At 45.0% G+C, this 16,809-nt stretch overlaps 4 protein-coding genes across 4 annotated transcripts; 2 read left to right on the forward strand and 2 right to left on the reverse strand.

Moving 5' to 3' along the window:
- Positions 1–81: 81 nt before the first annotated feature.
- LOC114872684 (tubulin beta chain) lies at positions 82–1,999 on the forward strand. Its single transcript, XM_029180150.2, has 2 exons — positions 82–138; positions 337–1,999. Exons 1-2 carry the CDS (start codon positions 82–84, stop codon positions 1,612–1,614), a joined length of 1,335 nt encoding a protein of 444 aa, XP_029035983.1. The 3' UTR covers positions 1,615–1,999.
- An 83-nt stretch (positions 2,000–2,082) lies between these two features.
- On the forward strand, positions 2,083–4,005 carry LOC114872685 (tubulin beta chain-like). The gene is made up of 5 exons (XM_029180151.2): positions 2,083–2,436; positions 2,518–2,626; positions 2,698–2,925; positions 2,999–3,576; positions 3,640–4,005. The coding sequence occupies exons 1-5, from the start codon at positions 2,380–2,382 to the stop codon at positions 3,997–3,999; spliced, it is 1,332 nt and encodes a 443-aa protein (XP_029035984.1). The 5' UTR covers positions 2,083–2,379; the 3' UTR covers positions 4,000–4,005.
- A 48-nt stretch (positions 4,006–4,053) lies between these two features.
- Positions 4,054–8,924, reverse strand: LOC114872678 (tubulin beta chain-like). The gene is made up of 3 exons (XM_029180134.2): positions 7,826–8,924; positions 6,531–6,639; positions 4,054–5,699 (listed from the first exon to the last, which is right to left on the reverse strand). Exons 1-3 carry the CDS (start codon positions 7,880–7,882, stop codon positions 4,498–4,500), a joined length of 1,368 nt encoding a protein of 455 aa, XP_029035967.1. The 5' UTR covers positions 7,883–8,924; the 3' UTR covers positions 4,054–4,497.
- A 1,021-nt stretch (positions 8,925–9,945) lies between these two features.
- On the reverse strand, positions 9,946–14,485 carry LOC114872624 (tubulin beta-1 chain). The gene is made up of 2 exons (XM_029180005.2): positions 14,332–14,485; positions 9,946–11,751 (listed from the first exon to the last, which is right to left on the reverse strand). Exons 1-2 carry the CDS (start codon positions 14,386–14,388, stop codon positions 10,465–10,467), a joined length of 1,344 nt encoding a protein of 447 aa, XP_029035838.1. The 5' UTR covers positions 14,389–14,485; the 3' UTR covers positions 9,946–10,464.
- Between the last annotated feature and the right edge of the window lie 2,324 nt (positions 14,486–16,809).

Here is a 16,809-nt window from a genome sequence, read left to right on the forward strand (position 1 = left end):
CTTAACGATTACGTTCGAACCCGGTTTGTTCGTTCGTTGAAATTTTTACGGTGTTTCCCTTATCTCCGAACCGATCGAAAGATGCGAGAAATCGTGCATATACAAGCTGGACAATGCGGCAACCAGATCGGTGCCAAGGTTAGTGCCATTTTATCGTTGGAAGAACGCGAGTATCAACTTGACGGTCTGTGTAAAGAAAAACGTTTAAAACAGCCAGACTTTTCCTGAACATTTCCTGCCGTTTAGCGCGAGACGCGAATCAGATCGGAGTGACGATCGCGCGCGAACCGAATCAGTGAACGCGTACGAATCAGTTTTTATTGTTTCCCACGACAGTTCTGGGAGGTGATTTCGGACGAGCACGGCATCGATCCTACCGGTGACTATCACGGGGATTCGGACTTGCAGCTGGAAAGGATCAACGTCTACTACAATGAAGCGTCCGGTGGCAAATACGTTCCGCGTGCCATCCTCGTCGATTTGGAGCCGGGTACCATGGACTCGGTTCGATCAGGACCGTTCGGGCAGATCTTCAGACCGGACAACTTTGTCTTCGGACAGTCTGGAGCGGGTAACAACTGGGCGAAGGGTCACTATACCGAGGGTGCCGAGTTGGTCGACTCGGTATTGGACGTGGTTAGAAAAGAAGCCGAGAGTTGCGATTGCCTTCAAGGTTTTCAGCTAACTCACTCGCTCGGCGGTGGTACCGGTTCCGGTATGGGTACCCTGTTGATCTGCAAGATTCGCGAAGAGTATCCGGACCGAATAATGACTACCTTCTCCGTGGTACCATCTCCGAAGGTATCCGATACCGTGGTCGAGCCTTATAACGCGACCTTGTCCGTGCATCAGCTGGTCGAGAACACCGATCAAGCTTATTGTATCGATAACGAGGCCCTCTACGACATTTGCTTTCGCACCTTGAAACTCACCACTCCCACCTACGGAGATCTGAACCATCTTGTATCGGCCACGATGTCGGGAGTGACGACCTGTCTGAGATTTCCCGGACAGCTGAACGCGGACCTGAGGAAGCTCGCCGTGAACATGGTGCCGTTCCCTCGATTGCACTTCTTCATGCCCGGTTTCGCGCCGCTCACCTCGCGTGGTAGTCAACAGTACAGAGCGTTGACGGTACCGGAACTCACTCAGCAGATGTTCGACGCTAAGAACATGATGGCCGCCTGCGATCCTAGACACGGACGATACTTGACCGTCGCCGCTGTGTTTCGCGGTCGAATGTCCATGAAAGAGGTCGACGAACAAATGTTGAACATACAGAACAAGAACAGCTCGTATTTCGTCGAGTGGATCCCGAACAACGTGAAGACGGCCGTCTGCGACATACCACCCCGCGGTCTGAAAATGTCCGCCACCTTCATCGGAAACTCCACCGCGATACAGGAACTGTTCAAGAGAATTTCCGAACAGTTCACGGCCATGTTTAGGAGGAAAGCGTTCCTTCATTGGTACACCGGTGAAGGTATGGACGAGATGGAGTTCACCGAGGCCGAGTCGGACATGAACGATCTGGTGTCGGAGTATCAGCAGTATCAGGAAGCAACCGCGGAGGACGAGGGAGAGTTCGACGAAGAGGAGGAGACGGAGAAGTAAGAGACGCGTTTCTTGTCTCTTCTTCGTCTTCGTCATCCTCCTGGCCCGTGCGAACACGTAAAATAGCATAAATTTCTCGTGGACGTTGGAAATTTCACTACCGAATTTTTCTATTCATTCTATTATAACGAACGCTCCTCTTCGATTTGTATATCTTTTGTGATCTTTTTACGAATGGTTTTTGATCGATTTTTATATATATATACATATATTTATATACACCTCTACGTATATTATGTACACGCACGCACATACATACACATGTTCGGATAAGATAATACGATATAATACACATACGCATATATACATGTATACATATCTTGTAAGTATCTAGAAACGTTGTATTATCTTTGTTGAACATTTAATAGATATTCTTTATGTCTTACGAGCATGTTTCGAGCAGGCAAAGCACCGCTACCTGTTTCAATATTCTCCTTTGAGACAAGTGTCGGTGACTTTTACGTGGACTCGACGTTATTTGCAGAAAAAAAATCTGTATACCCGGTATATTAACGAGATGACGCACGAAGGAGTTAATTACAACTGGAATTGAAAACGAGGCCTTAATAAAAAATTGCCGACAGCGTATTATCTTCGATAGGCGATTCGCGTCTATATTAAATCGAATCGAATCGATCCTCGACTGAACGTAGATGCAGGTTGTTGGCTATTGATTTCGGATCTCCCGATATTTCGAATTTTTAAATTCTAAATTTTAAGAAAAATTCCAGTCTGTCGAGGGAGGAAACCGATCAGGGTAGAAAAATGAGGGAAATCGTGGTGTTACAAATTGGTCAGTGCGGAAACAACGTAGGAGGAAAGGTAAGGCCTTATACCTTTCGTCTACTCGATCGAGGTAGCACAATATGAAAGGTGTACGCAACGCACAGAATTCGCTCGCAGTTTTGGGAGGTAATTTCGGACGAGCATGGCTTGAGACAGGACGGAATATTTTGCGGCGAATCGCAGCTTCAGTTACAACGTTTGAACGTGTACTTCTCGCAAGGACCAGGTATCCTTCCTCTGACTATATATCCCGCGGTTTCGCTGACACGCGAACAAAACGTGGAAATATTTTTACAGGCGACAGATACGTGCCAAGAGCAGTCCTGGTTGATCTCGACCGTGGAAGCTTGAACGCTGTGTTGTCCACCTCGTACGGTAGATTGTTCAATCCTGACAATTTTGTGGCTGGCCACGTAGGGGCAGCAAATAATTGGGCAAAGGGTTACTATACTGAAGGAGCCGAGCTGGCCGAGACGGTGCTGGATCTGACTCGCAGAGAAGCCGAAGCCTGCGATCTGATGCAAGGTTAGGATACGTGGATACACCTGTAGAATCACGTATTCGGTATTTGGTATTCCGTGTTGGGCATTCGGTGCAGGCATTCAAATGGTTCATTCTCTGGGCGGCGGTACCGGAGCCGGCATGGGTGCCCTGTTGACGAACAAACTGAAGGAAGAGTATCCGGATAGAATTCTAAAGAACTACAGCGTGATACCGTCGCCAACGATGTCGGACGTGGTTGTAGAGCCGTACAACGCGGTACTAGCTCTCGGCAAATCGAAGGATAACGTGGACGAAACCTTCTGCATGGACAATCAAGCTCTTCATCACATCTGCACGCACGTTTTAAAGCTTTCCACGCCAACCTTTGGCGACGCTAATCACCTGATATCCGCTTGCATGGCAGGTATCACCACTTGCCTACGATTCCCTGGTCAGTTGAACACAGATCTGAGGAAACTACAGGTCAACCTGGTACCTTATCCGGGCCTCCACTTCTTCGTGCCCGGTTACGCTCCTCTCACCAGTAGGTCAGCCGCGGCTTTCAGAGTACTCTCGGTTCCAGAGTTGACGCAACAATTGTTCGACGCGAATAGCATGCTCGCCGATTGCGATCCTCGCCGGGGCAAGTTCTTCACGGTGGCTGCCATCTTCAGAGGCAGAATGTCGACCAAGGTCAGCTAATCGAACTCGCCCCCGAGTTCTAGAAAGTCGAGAAACGTGCTTTTCCTTTTTTAGCTCGTCGACGAACAGATGCTGAACATACAAAACAAAAACAGTCCCTATTTCATCGAATGGATCCCGAACAACGTTCAAACAGCCATCTGCGACATTCCACCGCGAGGTCTTGCCATGAGCGCCACCATGATATCGAACACCACAGCGATCCAGGAATTGTTCAAGAGACTGACGGATGGTTTTAGCGATATGTTGAAGAAGAAAGCGTATCTACATTGGTACACGGCCGAGGGGATGGACGAGTCGGAATTCTCCGATTGTCAGCACGCGTTGTACGATCTAATTTCGGAATATCAGCAGCACCAGGAGGCACCGACCGAGACTACCTTCGAATTGGACACGGCGGAATACGAAGAATAATCGAGGATGAAGGGTAGGAGGAAAAGAAAGAGAACATAGTCGATAAAACGTATATTTTTTCAAGGAACAAACTTGCGCTACATTTAAACGCTTGCCACGATTACACGCAGACGATAGATAGATTGGTTTTTTCGTGGATACAACGTAGAAGATTGATTTTTGGTTTGAGCGCTTTGGCCTTTGGTCGAGTCGCGAGCCGTTGCTCGCAAACCCAGAATATCGGACGCTGGTTGTATTACATTTTTCTTTTCCTAACTTTCGAGCTTCACGCCATCCACCTTATCGCATTGAAAATTGGACGAAACGTAGCAACGAGTCGTTCGAAGGGACACCGAGGTGTATCAAACTTCGCGATCGTGAAAAAGAAACGTCACGTATAAAAGTATAAAATGGAAAGCGAGAAAGAGAGAAAGAGATAACGGCCGTTCTCGTTACTACGTTGACAAAGCTGAAAGAGACGAGGAAGAAATATAAAAAAGATAATCGTTGGGCGGTCGTTCACTCTTGATCGCAGGTCTCAAAATCGTCGGCGCATTCTTCGGCCTCGAAATCTTCCTCGGCGGTGGCTTCTTGATATTGTTGATACTCGGACACCAGATCGTTCATATTCGACTCGGCTTCCGTGAATTCCATCTCGTCCATACCCTCGCCGGTGTACCAATGCAGAAAAGCTTTCCTCCGGAACATGGCGGTGAACTGTTCGGAAATTCTCTTGAACAGTTCTTGAATGGCGGTCGTGTTTCCGATAAAGGTCGACGACATCTTTAACCCTTTCGGTGGTATATCGCAAACGGCGGTTTTCACGTTGTTCGGTATCCATTCGACGAAGTAAGAGCTGTTCTTGTTCTGCACGCTGAGCATTTGCTCGTCCACTTCCTTCATGGACATTCTACCGCGGAACACGGCGGCGACGGTCAAGTATCGACCGTGTCTGGGGTCGCAGGCGGCCATCATGTTCTTCGCGTCGAACATCTGTTGCGTGAGCTCCGGCACCGAGAGCGCCGAGTATTGTTGCATAGACCTGGAGGTTAGCGGTGCAAAGCCTGGCATGAAGAAATGGAGACGAGGGAAGGGAACCATGTTCACCGCTAATTTTCTCAGGTCGGCGTTCAGTTGGCCGGGAAACCTGAGACAGGTCGTAACACCGGACATGGTCAGCGAGACCAGATGATTCAGGTCCCCGTAACTGGGATTCGAAACCTTCAAAGTACGGAAACAGATGTCGTAGAGTGCCTCGTTGTCGATGCAGTAAGTCTCGTCGGTGTTCTCGACCAGCTGATGCACGGACAGAGTTGCGTTGTAAGGCTCCACCACGGTGTCGGACACTTTAGGGGACGGCATCACCGAATACGTGTTCATTATTCTGTCCGGGTACTCTTCGCGGATCTTGGAGATGAGTAGAGTGCCCATACCGGAGCCGGTACCACCGCCGAGTGAATGGGTCAGTTGGAAACCTTGCAGACAGTCGCAGTTTTCGCATTCCTTTCTCACCACGTCCAGGACAGAGTCCACCAGCTCGGCACCCTCCGTGTAATGTCCCTTCGCCCAGTTGTTGCCTGCTCCGGATTGGCCAAACACGAAATTGTCCGGTCGGAACAATTTCCCGTATGCGCCTGAACGAACCGCGTCCATCGTACCTGGTTCGAGGTCCAGCAGAATCGCTCGGGGAACATACTTTCCTCCGTTCGTGGACGTGGCAACTGAAATAGTTGTTAAAATTCAGCATTCGTAAAAGGAAAAGAAAAACATGGCAGTAGCGCGTTTCTTCGTGAAGGGTTTGCTAGTGGACGCATCGGTAAGACTCGTCGACAAATAATGAGTCAGCTCGCAGGCTATATGTGTGCTTATCCGAAAGAATAGTTAGCAGGAAGCCTGCCAGCACGTAAGTAGATACAGTATCTCGAATGATCCCTTCTTGAAATAACCTACGTCTAAAATTTCCTCTAATATACCTTGAAACATTATTTATAGCAACGAATTAGGCATCAAAGTCACAAGTACGTGACGCCGACGGTTAAAGCATAAAATAGGCTCGACGGACATTGTTATTCCGCCGAAAACTCGGGACGGTGCTTGACTCGAGGTCTTTAAATGGTCGACGGAAACGCGTATACGGTTTCGATGGCGCACAATTGGCCGCGCGGTTTGCAAACTAGTCACGAAGTCGCGTTTCCTACGTAATCGTGCTTGGTCGCGAATAATTTCGAGTATCTTCGAGGAGATAGCCAGTGTGCATAGGCGCATAGGAAGAGAAAGGGGCACGCGCGAAACTAGTTCTCAGTCGGGGTAAAAGCAAGGGGTGAACGCACAAAGCAGTTATTTCGGTCGCAAAACGCGTCCTGTCTCTCGTTGTTCCTTTTCTCCCGCGTTCCGCGTATCCTCGCTACTCTCGCGCCTCGTCTATTTTCGAGTACTTGCGCCCCTGCGTCCGCGCTACCCGCACGCACTATGCCAACCAGATTGCGATGCTTATTCGAATATTTCATTCCTTTTTCCTCGAGAAAAATAATTATAATAAAAATAATCCTTACCAGAAGCTTCGTTGTAGTAGACGGAGATTCGCTCCAATTGAAGATCGCTGTCTCCGTGATAGATGCCCGATTGATCGATACCGTGCTCCTCAGAGATCACTTCCCAGAACTGAAAAAATAAACGTGTGTCGTCCAGATAAAGAAAAGTGAAGAGACTACTTTGGGACTAATAATTCTCTCCGAGAGAAATCTATAAACAGAAATGTTCGCGGACCCATCCCTTGGTTCGAGTTAACCCTCCCTTGCGCTCCCTCCTGCGGCCCGTTCCTCTTCTCCATTTATCTCGCCCTTGCTATTTTCTCTCTTCTATTAATAGTCATCGTAGTCCGTTTCGTCGACTAGGACAACTACGAACCAATCCGATAAGATTCGATCCTTGCCCTGCACGAGTATTTCGAAATAGATGAAATTGTTCTTTCCCATCGCGAGAGTTAGCGTTTTAGCGAGATATCTGGAAAAGAGCGACGGTTAATTAGCGGAATGGAGCGGTGCGGCTAATTAGGAGGGTTGCCGGTCTTTCTTCCGTTCAATTGCTCGTTGCCAATCCTTTCTTTCTCGGCCAGAAACGAACGATTCTCTTTGTTCTGGATGCAATTTACAGCTGGTCGCTCGGCTGTCGTCATTTTCCGCACGAAAGAGTTTCAACCAGGAGAGATCATCCCAGAAAACCGAGCGTCCACGCATCGATGAAGAACGCGAACAATTTCAATCCCCTTTTTCTTTCCTTTTTTCTTAATCGAACATTTCATCTTTATATCGAGAAACGGCTACAACGATTCCAAAGTAACTCGCGACCAGTTTCGAGAAGGTTTATTTTAATCGAAAGCGAGATATTTTCGAAGCTGGAATCAGTCGAGGTGAGTGAAACGTTGCGGTAGGTAATAGGAGTATACGTTCGTCAAGAGATTCCCGTGAAAGAGACAAAAAGAAAGAAAAACTTAACAGAGAAAGGGGAACGTAGAGTGGTATCAACGCTTACGCATACTTTCCGAGACCCTTCGCGACGCGACGCTTCTTTAAATTCCATCCGCCGATTGCTCACCGTCCACGCCTTATCTTTAATTCGATTACGAGCTCGGTTAAACGCTAGCAATTCGAGATGGAAAAGAACGTGGCCGATTCCGTTTATTATTTGACCATTGCAAATCGCGAAGCCGTTCGAAAACGTCTATCGATCGGAAAAATCATTGGATCGATCGGAAAAGCGCTTTTTTTCCCAAAGGAAATGAAAATTCTGAGAAACCAGAGGAAATCGAGCGAATGCAGTCCCTCGGTTGAAATGTACCACGACCTACCTTCGCGCCGATCTGGTTGCCGCATTGTCCAGCCTGCAGATGCACGATTTCTCTCATTCTGAACTTTGCTTTTGTTCGCGACTTCCCTTTTACGATCCTCGAGAATCAAAGTATGTCCCAGCGACGGACGTCCTCGATGCGCAGAGGTAAAACTGTTGTGCACCGTGCAAGTGTGCAGCCGAATGTCGCGCAGGAGTGCACGAGCGTGGAGCGGATCGGAGCGAAACTGACGAGGAAACGCGCACTCGTGTCGCTGTCCTGGCCACGACTCTCGGCCCGCTCTGCTCCTAGGCTGCCACCAGGGGACACAGGCAAGGAGGGAGAAGAGCAAGATTCTCTCCATCCGGCGAGAACGCGTTCGACGAAGAAACGAGGAAAAGGGAGGGCTAACAGCCTTTAGGACTTTACGATGATAACGCGATACCCTAATCACCACACCTACTATGCTTACATCGTAAAGTACATTCATTTTTCAACCTGTTTTATTAGCCTCCTAGGGTACCAAGTATCCAAGTGTCAAGGTTGCATTTTTATCACTGTCTTACTATAGGAAAGATCGACGAGTCATGCTTTTTTCCACCCATGCGATCGATCGACATTCGTTCAACGTGTCCCTGACGAATCGATACGCTCCGAAAGGGTTTCGTTTTCTCTCTACAGGAATAAAAACAGGATATCCTGTTCAACGAACTTCGATCATAGATCCTAATAACGGATTTCGCTTCTTTCAGCTATTTTTTTCTTGCCTTTGCTATAGATGAATTTGCGTGCCACGAATTCCGTGCGTTCTCTCGCGGAGAACATTGCTCGGAAACGAAAAAATCTGTTGAAAAGGAGAAGAGAAGCAAGACCTTTTCGTCTCGTGAGTCACCCGTTGCTTTATTCGCCGCTGGTCGCAAGCGACGTGGTTAGTCGAAGAGCTCTCCAGCTGAGACCACGATCCCCTACAGCTTGAAAAACCCTTTTTCTATTATTGTCATTCTTTCCCTATCTCTCGTTCCTGTTTGTCCTGGCAACGTATCGTTGCTTCTTCTTCCCTTAGTTTGCTTTCCTAGCGATCCTGAACGTTTTACAACTGCCCGCGTTTATCCTTTATCATCTGCTTTATCAAGTACATCGCCGGAACACCGGTTCTTGTCAATTGATTTTTAAATAATATATGGAACTCGTTTTCATCCAGACAAGGCAATCTTCGCAATTAGTCTGTCGAGCTGAATCGAATTCGCGAAGCGAGACGCCTTGCGTCGCTACGTATACCCGGACGATGAGTCATACCTTGTGTACCACGGGGTCGTTGTCTGCAAGCTTTCTTCTCTTTTTAACCCGCTTCCCAAACGATTCTTCTTGAGAAAGTAATTCTTCAATTTTTAACGCAATTGCACATTGTCTTGCCTCTCGATAATTTATCGTAGTCGGCGAGTTGTATACTTATGGCGAACCGGAAGTGGAAGAATAACGCAGCGTGCAGCGGAAGAGAGAAAAAAGAATAGAGCGATTATTCTGAAACTTGTCGTTTCGGTTAAACTTTGCATCGATGTTGGCAGATAAAACCGAGAGATACGGTGGACAGCCACGATGCTCCAATTCCATCGACTTAACTGTACAATGTTAATCCGTTAGTCAACTCATGAGACCCCAGAATGGTGGTTAAAATTTTATCGAAATTTTGACTGCAACAAAATCATTGTATCCTTAAATCAAAAACTTCAGATTCTACTCTAATTTTGATAAATTCTTCGACAGCAAGGAATTATAAATTTAACACGCGTAATAAAAAAAAAAGAAATTGTATTCTTTGACGGTCAATAAATGCGGTATCTGCAATTAAGTAATACCATTGTGCTGCTTCGAACATTGAACTAGAGGTCATTTCAATCTGATCGATGATTACATGGTTTCGACAGATGGCGACACGATCTATTTTATTATTATCGCAGTGTTAAAAATATTTTTAAACAAAACCTTTTGATATTCGATTCCGTTGTATATTTTTAATTGTTGTTTAATACATAACCAATAAATTATCCTAGTATCTATATTGAAAAATTTGATCGCGAAAGTATTAGGACTGCATTTAGGTTGAAGATAGTTAATTGGATGTTCAATTATGATAGCTTGGATTGGTACTGCTTGATCGAATGATCTACTTTATTCAGATCTATTTGCCATGGTATAAAAGTCGGTAGATAAACGGGACAAATATAAATACAAGTACGTCTACAATAATATAGATTTATAAATACAAAGAAACAATTTGTTCGAATTGCGGTAGTACTAGTATACGGCCAATAATAAAGGGTGTTCTTATAAAACCGTAAACTTATATGATAATAATTTATTCAAAGATGATGGTGACCGCCAGAGCGGTTTATACACTGAATACAAAGACGCGCCTCGTAAAATGGTAATAAATCGATTGAGAAAACGACACAGAAAAAAGATAGTAGTAAACAAAGTTGAATAAAATTTTCAGATTATTTGACGAGTGTAATATTACTAATGAAAATAAAAAGCGCGTCAGAAGAATCTGTAAAAAAGAAATTAAAAAATGAAGAGGAGAAAGGAAAACGCAGAGTTAAGAAGCAGTACGAGCGAAGAGAGATAAACGGGGGTGGGACGACACGATGGTAAATAGGTCTTTAGTTCTCGTCGACCTCGGCTTCCTGTTCCTCGTCGAATTCCGCGTCCTCGTCGGCGGTAGCTTCCTGGTATTGCTGGTACTCCGAAACCAGATCGTTCATGTTCGACTCGGCTTCCGTGAATTCCATCTCGTCCATACCTTCGCCGGTGTACCAATGAAGGAAAGCTTTTCTCCTGAACATGGCTGTGAATTGTTCGGAAATTCTCTTGAACAGCTCCTGGATGGCGGTGGAGTTACCGATGAAGGTGGCGGACATTTTCAGACCGCGGGGTGGTATGTCACAGACGGCTGTCTTCACGTTGTTCGGGATCCATTCGACGAAGTACGAGCTGTTCTTGTTTTGAATGTTCAACATTTGTTCGTCGACCTCTTTCATAGACATTCGGCCACGGAAAATGGCTGCTACCGTGAGGTACCTTCCGTGCCTTGGATCGCAGGCGGCCATCATGTTCTTCGCGTCGAACATTTGTTGGGTGAGTTCTGGTACGGACAGTGCTCTGTACTGTTGGCTGCCACGAGATGTGAGAGGAGCGAAACCTGGCATAAAGAAGTGAAGACGAGGGAATGGTACCATGTTCACGGCGAGTTTCCTCAAGTCGGCGTTCAACTGGCCAGGGAACCTTAAGCAAGTTGTGACACCGGACATTGTGAGGGAGACGAGATGGTTCAGATCGCCGTAGGTAGGTGTGGAGAGTTTCAGAGTGCGGAAGCAGATATCGTAGAGGGCCTCGTTGTCAATGCAGTATGTTTCGTCTGTGTTTTCTACCAGCTGATGTACGGAAAGCGTTGCATTGTACGGTTCAACGACAGTGTCCGATACCTTAGGAGACGGTACGACCGAGTATGTGTTCATAATTCTGTCAGGGTACTCCTCGCGAATTTTGGAGATCAGTAGCGTTCCCATACCGGAACCGGTACCACCGCCGAGCGAGTGAGTTAGCTGGAAACCTTGCAGGCAATCGCAGTTCTCTGCTTCCTTTCTGACTACGTCCAAGACGGAGTCGACCAATTCGGCGCCCTCGGTGTAATGACCCTTTGCCCAGTTGTTACCCGCTCCGGATTGTCCAAACACAAAGTTGTCTGGTCTGAAGATCTGTCCGAACGGTCCTGACCGAACAGAGTCCATAGTGCCTGGCTCCAAGTCGACGAGAATGGCACGTGGAACGTATTTGCCACCGGACGCTTCATTGTAGTATACGTTGATCCTTTCCAATTGAAGATCCGAGTCGCCGTGATACGTGCCAGTTGGGTCGATGCCATGCTCGTCGCTGATGATTTCCCAAAACTGTAAAAAAATATTTCTTCCATCAGTTCAATTTACAAAAAAAGTCTCGATCATTTCGCGATATTATTATCTTAGTGTTGGATAAAGACGGAAAGGATTGTACGCGATGCTAAGTCTAGCCGACGCTTTCTCTTCGCCATTACCCTCCTCGCATCCGTTTCCAGTCTTCCGTATTATCGACCGAGCGAACGGTTCGACGACCTCGCCAGTGAATAACTCGCGTGTAATTAGTCGTAATACGCGCATTCATTATGACCTCACCAGGATGGAACACTTTTTTTTTCTCTTTCTGTTCCTTACTTATTTCTCTAAATTGTCTTATCTTTGATATAATAAGTACATAGCTCGAACGTTAATCTATAAAAGGTAGATTAATTATTATCGGACACGGACGAGCGCATAGCATGAAGGTGTAGCGAACCAACGCGTGGTACAATCAGCCTTCTCTCTACCTAGAGAATGCGCCTACCTCTCCTAACCATAGTTCAAAGACCTTGCAGTGTATTTCTGGAAATCAATGTGGTCTGAAAATACCACAGACTCTGAAGGTGACCATAGATATATCCTATACGAAACAACCTATGTATGTTCATCAGTCTTCATCAATTGAAATTGGAAATTCAACTTTTCCTTCCATTTTCATAAATATACAAATTTCATTCAGCTTCTCGGTAAGCGATAGGAAGTTAATAATAATGGCCAGTACACCTACGATAACTGCAACATCCTACATGGAAACAATACGCGTATTAAGCCATGTGACCATATATGAACATCATCGGTGGAAAGCCAAGAGCGACTGTCCAACCTTACTGCACCTCCCACCCATCGACCTGTACACGCAACGTATGTATAATGTCGTACCGAGATGACTCACCAATGTCATCGCTATATATAGAAGTGATGGCAGTAATATCAATCTTGTGCAATTAACATAAGCCACTACACCCGATTTATGCAATTTGTTTCCATCATTTCTGTTTACCATCGTTCGTTCATCCACTTTGTAATCGATTGTCCGTCTAACCTTACCGAACATAGCTGCATTCGAAAATTTCAAATACACCTACCTACACCGAAGAATTGAAAGTGAATCGTTTTTGTTCGTGTCTCAAATTTTAGATAACAAGACGAGCGATCACTTGGCTATATTTGGAGGAACGTTGACAATACAACTAGAAACTGACTGACCGACCGAGCAGCCGGCGGAAAATGGCGAAAGGATATCTCCTTTTTTAGTTGGAAATGTTCTACGCAAGACACGATGTCCTTGGACTACAAGATCCCTGAATGGGCAGTAGCTGTAACTGTTACACAACTATGCAAGGATTCTGTGTGGATCAAAATATAAAAATTCGAAATTTATAGAAATATTCAGAGTAAGATAACGTGTTGTAATGTAATCGATTGCAAATCGGGAAGTATAATTTAGGAAGCGGACATTGACTCAATAAAACAGCCTTGAAAACTATGAGAGCGTGACTACGATCGCGTTGCTTGCTGCATACGCCATCCCTGCGACTGCAACTCGCTTGCTACGATAATTATGCATAATATTATATAATGCAACCACGAAATGAAGATTCTTTTATTATGGATTTATTACCTAGTAACAGAAACAAGTAAAAAAGCTTGTAGAATAAGAATAGCGTACAATACTTCGTTTTATGAATACTTTTGATTAAGAATTATCGATCTAAATTTTATGTGAAAAATACAATTTGGAATGCAGTAGCGAAAATATTAATACGTATGCACCAGAAAAGATATATGCATCAAACTTATAAAACAGATACGAGTAAAGAATTCGAGGACGAGAAAGGTGCGGAGAGACGAAGAGGAAAGAAGAGAGCGAACAAGGAGAGAAAAGGCGGATGCGCGCGCAACCGCTCGATTCCGTTGCCGCATCAACCGGTGTATCTTGACGCTAGAGATAGCCACGCCCAGACTCCTATCGGTTCAAATAAATTTTCTCTTCTAATTAGACAGCGCATTCTCTTATCTTTTTCTTCGAAAAATACATCATAGATTTCACGGTATAACGATAAGCAGAGGAAAATATACGAAACGCTTGATAATAACGCATCGTTGGGAACGCGGGTCGATGGAAAAAAACCGTTAAGAACGCTTACCGGCCGGCAAGCTTCTGTCGCCATGACAGGTCTTCGACCGAGCGAGGTTGCCGTTTTCTCGCATACCAACCGCGCCGTGTATTTTGTGCATCGTACTGTTCGTTAAATTATAATGGTTTAACTATTGGAAAATGGGAAATGTTGTTAATCGCGATATGTCCTTGTAACACGATATGCCCCTAAGAATAGCTATTATATACATGTATAGTATATATAAATAATTTTAACTAGGACTGGATTTTCCACGCCCGTTACTAGCTCGAAACTTGCTTTTCCTACTTGTTACGATACGAAGAGAATTGAACAGCTACAAACAGTAGAATGCCGTGGGAACTGGATCGAAGGTGTTAGGCGTCAGTTGCTAGCTATGGTGTCGAACAAAGGAAGCGTTCACTTTCCACGCGGTCAAGAATTGAATTATTTCGATAAAATCTTTTCTAACACTTACCTTTGCGCCAATTTGGTTACCGCACTGGCCGGCTTGAATATGGACGATTTCTCTCATGTTGCTCGGTAGTTTCTTGGACTTTTACGAAGCTTACTGCGATTACTGAACCAACAACGAAGTACACGCCAACTCGTCACGAGAGCCCAGAAACGAATATGCCCTGGCAGCGGCGTCCGTTACAGATTTTCTAGCATCGTCGCGACCGCGGTGGGGCAAAGGGGGGCGTCCCCAGCGACGCTTTCCATTGGTTGGCACCCGAGCCCCGCCGCTTTTTCACCAGCCAGCGTTTGCAGCGTTGCCAACTGCTCCCTCGATTCTGCGCTTGGTGGAGCTCCAGCTCCTACGGATGTGACATCGTTGAAAATTTCGATTCGCCAAAATTGCAGACCAACACTCTCGGCCCACGAGTTCGACCTCCTTCTTTGATTCTCTCTCGAGAATTGTCTCCTTATTAAAGAGAAAAAGATCAATGTTATAAATATCACGAATGCAAGAACGATTTTCGTCTAATTTGAACCCACACAAATAAATATATTCGCCAATTCATTTAGAGAAAAAAAATTCTCGAGAACGCTATCGATTAGCAAGGGAGATTAATGCGGTTGGCATTGAAACACGTCTTTATTACAAACACGCAGAATACATTACAGTTTAGCTTATTCGTCCATGGTTACCAATTTAAAAATTACCGTTAGGCTAACGAAGTTTCTAACGAAGTTTGTGCACGTATAACTCATTTCTAACATCTTTAAATGATCTATCACAGCGAATTAGAATAAATTGGTCATTGCTTCCCGTATAAAGACGGACTGTTTTGACCAGTGTTTTGTTTGAACGTACTCATTACTAGTCTATACATATACGTAAGTGCATTGCTGTATTCATCTTTTCATTATATCAACCACAAATTCGAAACATTTACACTCTTTGCTGAACTCGTTTCATCGTGGCCTTCTTCACCCTTACCTACGGTTCACCTTAAATCTACCCCGCTTATCCTACCCTCACCGGGAGAAAAGTCGATACATGAGTCACCGACGTAGTACACGCCCACCTAAATGTTGCGGATTTAATGAAAAAAATTTTATTCCCTATTTTTTCCCTACCTTTCGTTAATGCGTTTAATAAATACTGTTTCTTGTATTTTTACATGTTCCGAAGATGTTTTACTTCTTTACCCGGTAATGCGTAAATATGTTTGTATTTTTCATATATATATTTCGATGTACATATAAATAGGATAGTGCGAAAAGGTACGTTCGCTGATTAAAAATCGAGCGTATGCAAACGAAGCGTGGAGAGCGCATAGCAATAGTGGTGTGCGTAGACGCGTGTCGAGCACGCACAACGAACGTCTGTAAATCTGTAAGTATGTAAGTATGTATGTACATCGGTAATCGGTAGAAACAGGAGTCGAGAGAGAACGAACGTAGCCAGGATAGGCAGGTAGGGTTGGTTACGCGTTGCAAGTTACAACGCCAGTCTTCTCACCGTTACCATGTATGGATCACTCGCTCTTCGTTTCGAAGGAAAAAATCAGCTACGATCGCGTACACGCCCGCGCATTTACCTGTGTGCATTGTACGCGTTCGTTCGCGCATTGATAGACATGCGTTGCAATACGTGTACATACGTAACGGGGTTGCCACGAACGGCAGATGATATTTATTATCAATGTAAATTCCAACCAAGAAAAGCGGAGTGTTTACCTCCGCGACTCGTCACAATGCGACGCGTTCATTCTATTCCATTCAAATTTCATTTGTTGTTCGTTTTCGTCGATGATCACAGTTGTCCGATAACAGTAAATACTCTCTAAGAAAACGTCACGAGCTTGAGACTCGATCGTGACAACTTCCGATAAGATGGTTTTTAAAACGATCGAATGAAAAATATAAAAATTCAAACGTTCTCATTGTAATGACTCATTGGTTTGTTTATCGTGGATGATAGATAAAATCATAGTTGAGCTTTGATCGAACAATAATTAATTAAGAAATGAAAGAAAGGAAAAATCAGTGGATTGTATAAATCACTTGTCAGCCTTACGAAGGGTTACGTATGTTACGTATCCTTTAACTGAATCCAGAGAGCAAGGACTCGATGTTCTCCATTCTCGTTGTCCTTCGTTAGTTGCAGAGACTCTGCGAATACATATAAACGATCGATGACATCACAGGCAATTTAGACGAACCGAGACGTTGCGCTCACGTTCTTGCATGAACAAAAAAGAATGTTCCGCCTCGTTACTACCTATCATGGATCGTGTCATCTCGATAATTGACGCTCGATCTGAGCTGTTATTTAAAAACGTTTTATCGCTGCGAGCTTACAAAAAAGTGAATGACGTTTGCTACTAGATGGGTAATCGTTCGCTATTTTTCTCTGAACGAAAATTTTCGCTAACAATAAACTTTACTGGCTAAAAAATATATCCAGAATGTATCCTGTAAATTATCTCGTATCAGAGCACTTGAG

Source organism: Osmia bicornis, chromosome 3 (assembly GCF_907164935.1).
Source record: "Osmia bicornis bicornis chromosome 3, iOsmBic2.1, whole genome shotgun sequence".
Classification (NCBI taxonomy): Eukaryota; Metazoa; Arthropoda; class Insecta; order Hymenoptera; family Megachilidae; genus Osmia; species Osmia bicornis.

Coding starts and splice junctions, on each gene's coding strand:
- LOC114872684 (XM_029180150.2), top strand. CDS start 82: ATGCGAGAAATCGTGCATATACAAGCTGGACAATGCGGCAACCAGATC. Junction 139..336: donor GCAACCAGATCGGTGCCAAG/GTTAGTGCCATT, acceptor TTCCCACGACAG/TTCTGGGAGGTGATTTCGGA.
- LOC114872685 (XM_029180151.2), top strand. CDS start 2,380: ATGAGGGAAATCGTGGTGTTACAAATTGGTCAGTGCGGAAACAACGTA. Junction 2,437..2,517: donor GAAACAACGTAGGAGGAAAG/GTAAGGCCTTAT, acceptor ATTCGCTCGCAG/TTTTGGGAGGTAATTTCGGA. Junction 3,577..3,639: donor GAGGCAGAATGTCGACCAAG/GTCAGCTAATCG, acceptor TTCCTTTTTTAG/CTCGTCGACGAACAGATGCT.
- LOC114872678 (XM_029180134.2), bottom strand. CDS start 7,882: ATGAGAGAAATCGTGCATCTGCAGGCTGGACAATGCGGCAACCAGATC. Junction 6,640..7,825: donor GCAACCAGATCGGCGCGAAG/GTAGGTCGTGGT, acceptor TTATTTTTTCAG/TTCTGGGAAGTGATCTCTGA. Junction 5,700..6,530: donor CTACTACAACGAAGCTTCTG/GTAAGGATTATT, acceptor CAACTATTTCAG/TTGCCACGTCCACGAACGGA.
- LOC114872624 (XM_029180005.2), bottom strand. CDS start 14,388: ATGAGAGAAATCGTCCATATTCAAGCCGGCCAGTGCGGTAACCAAATT. Junction 11,752..14,331: donor GTAACCAAATTGGCGCAAAG/GTAAGTGTTAGA, acceptor ATTTTTTTACAG/TTTTGGGAAATCATCAGCGA.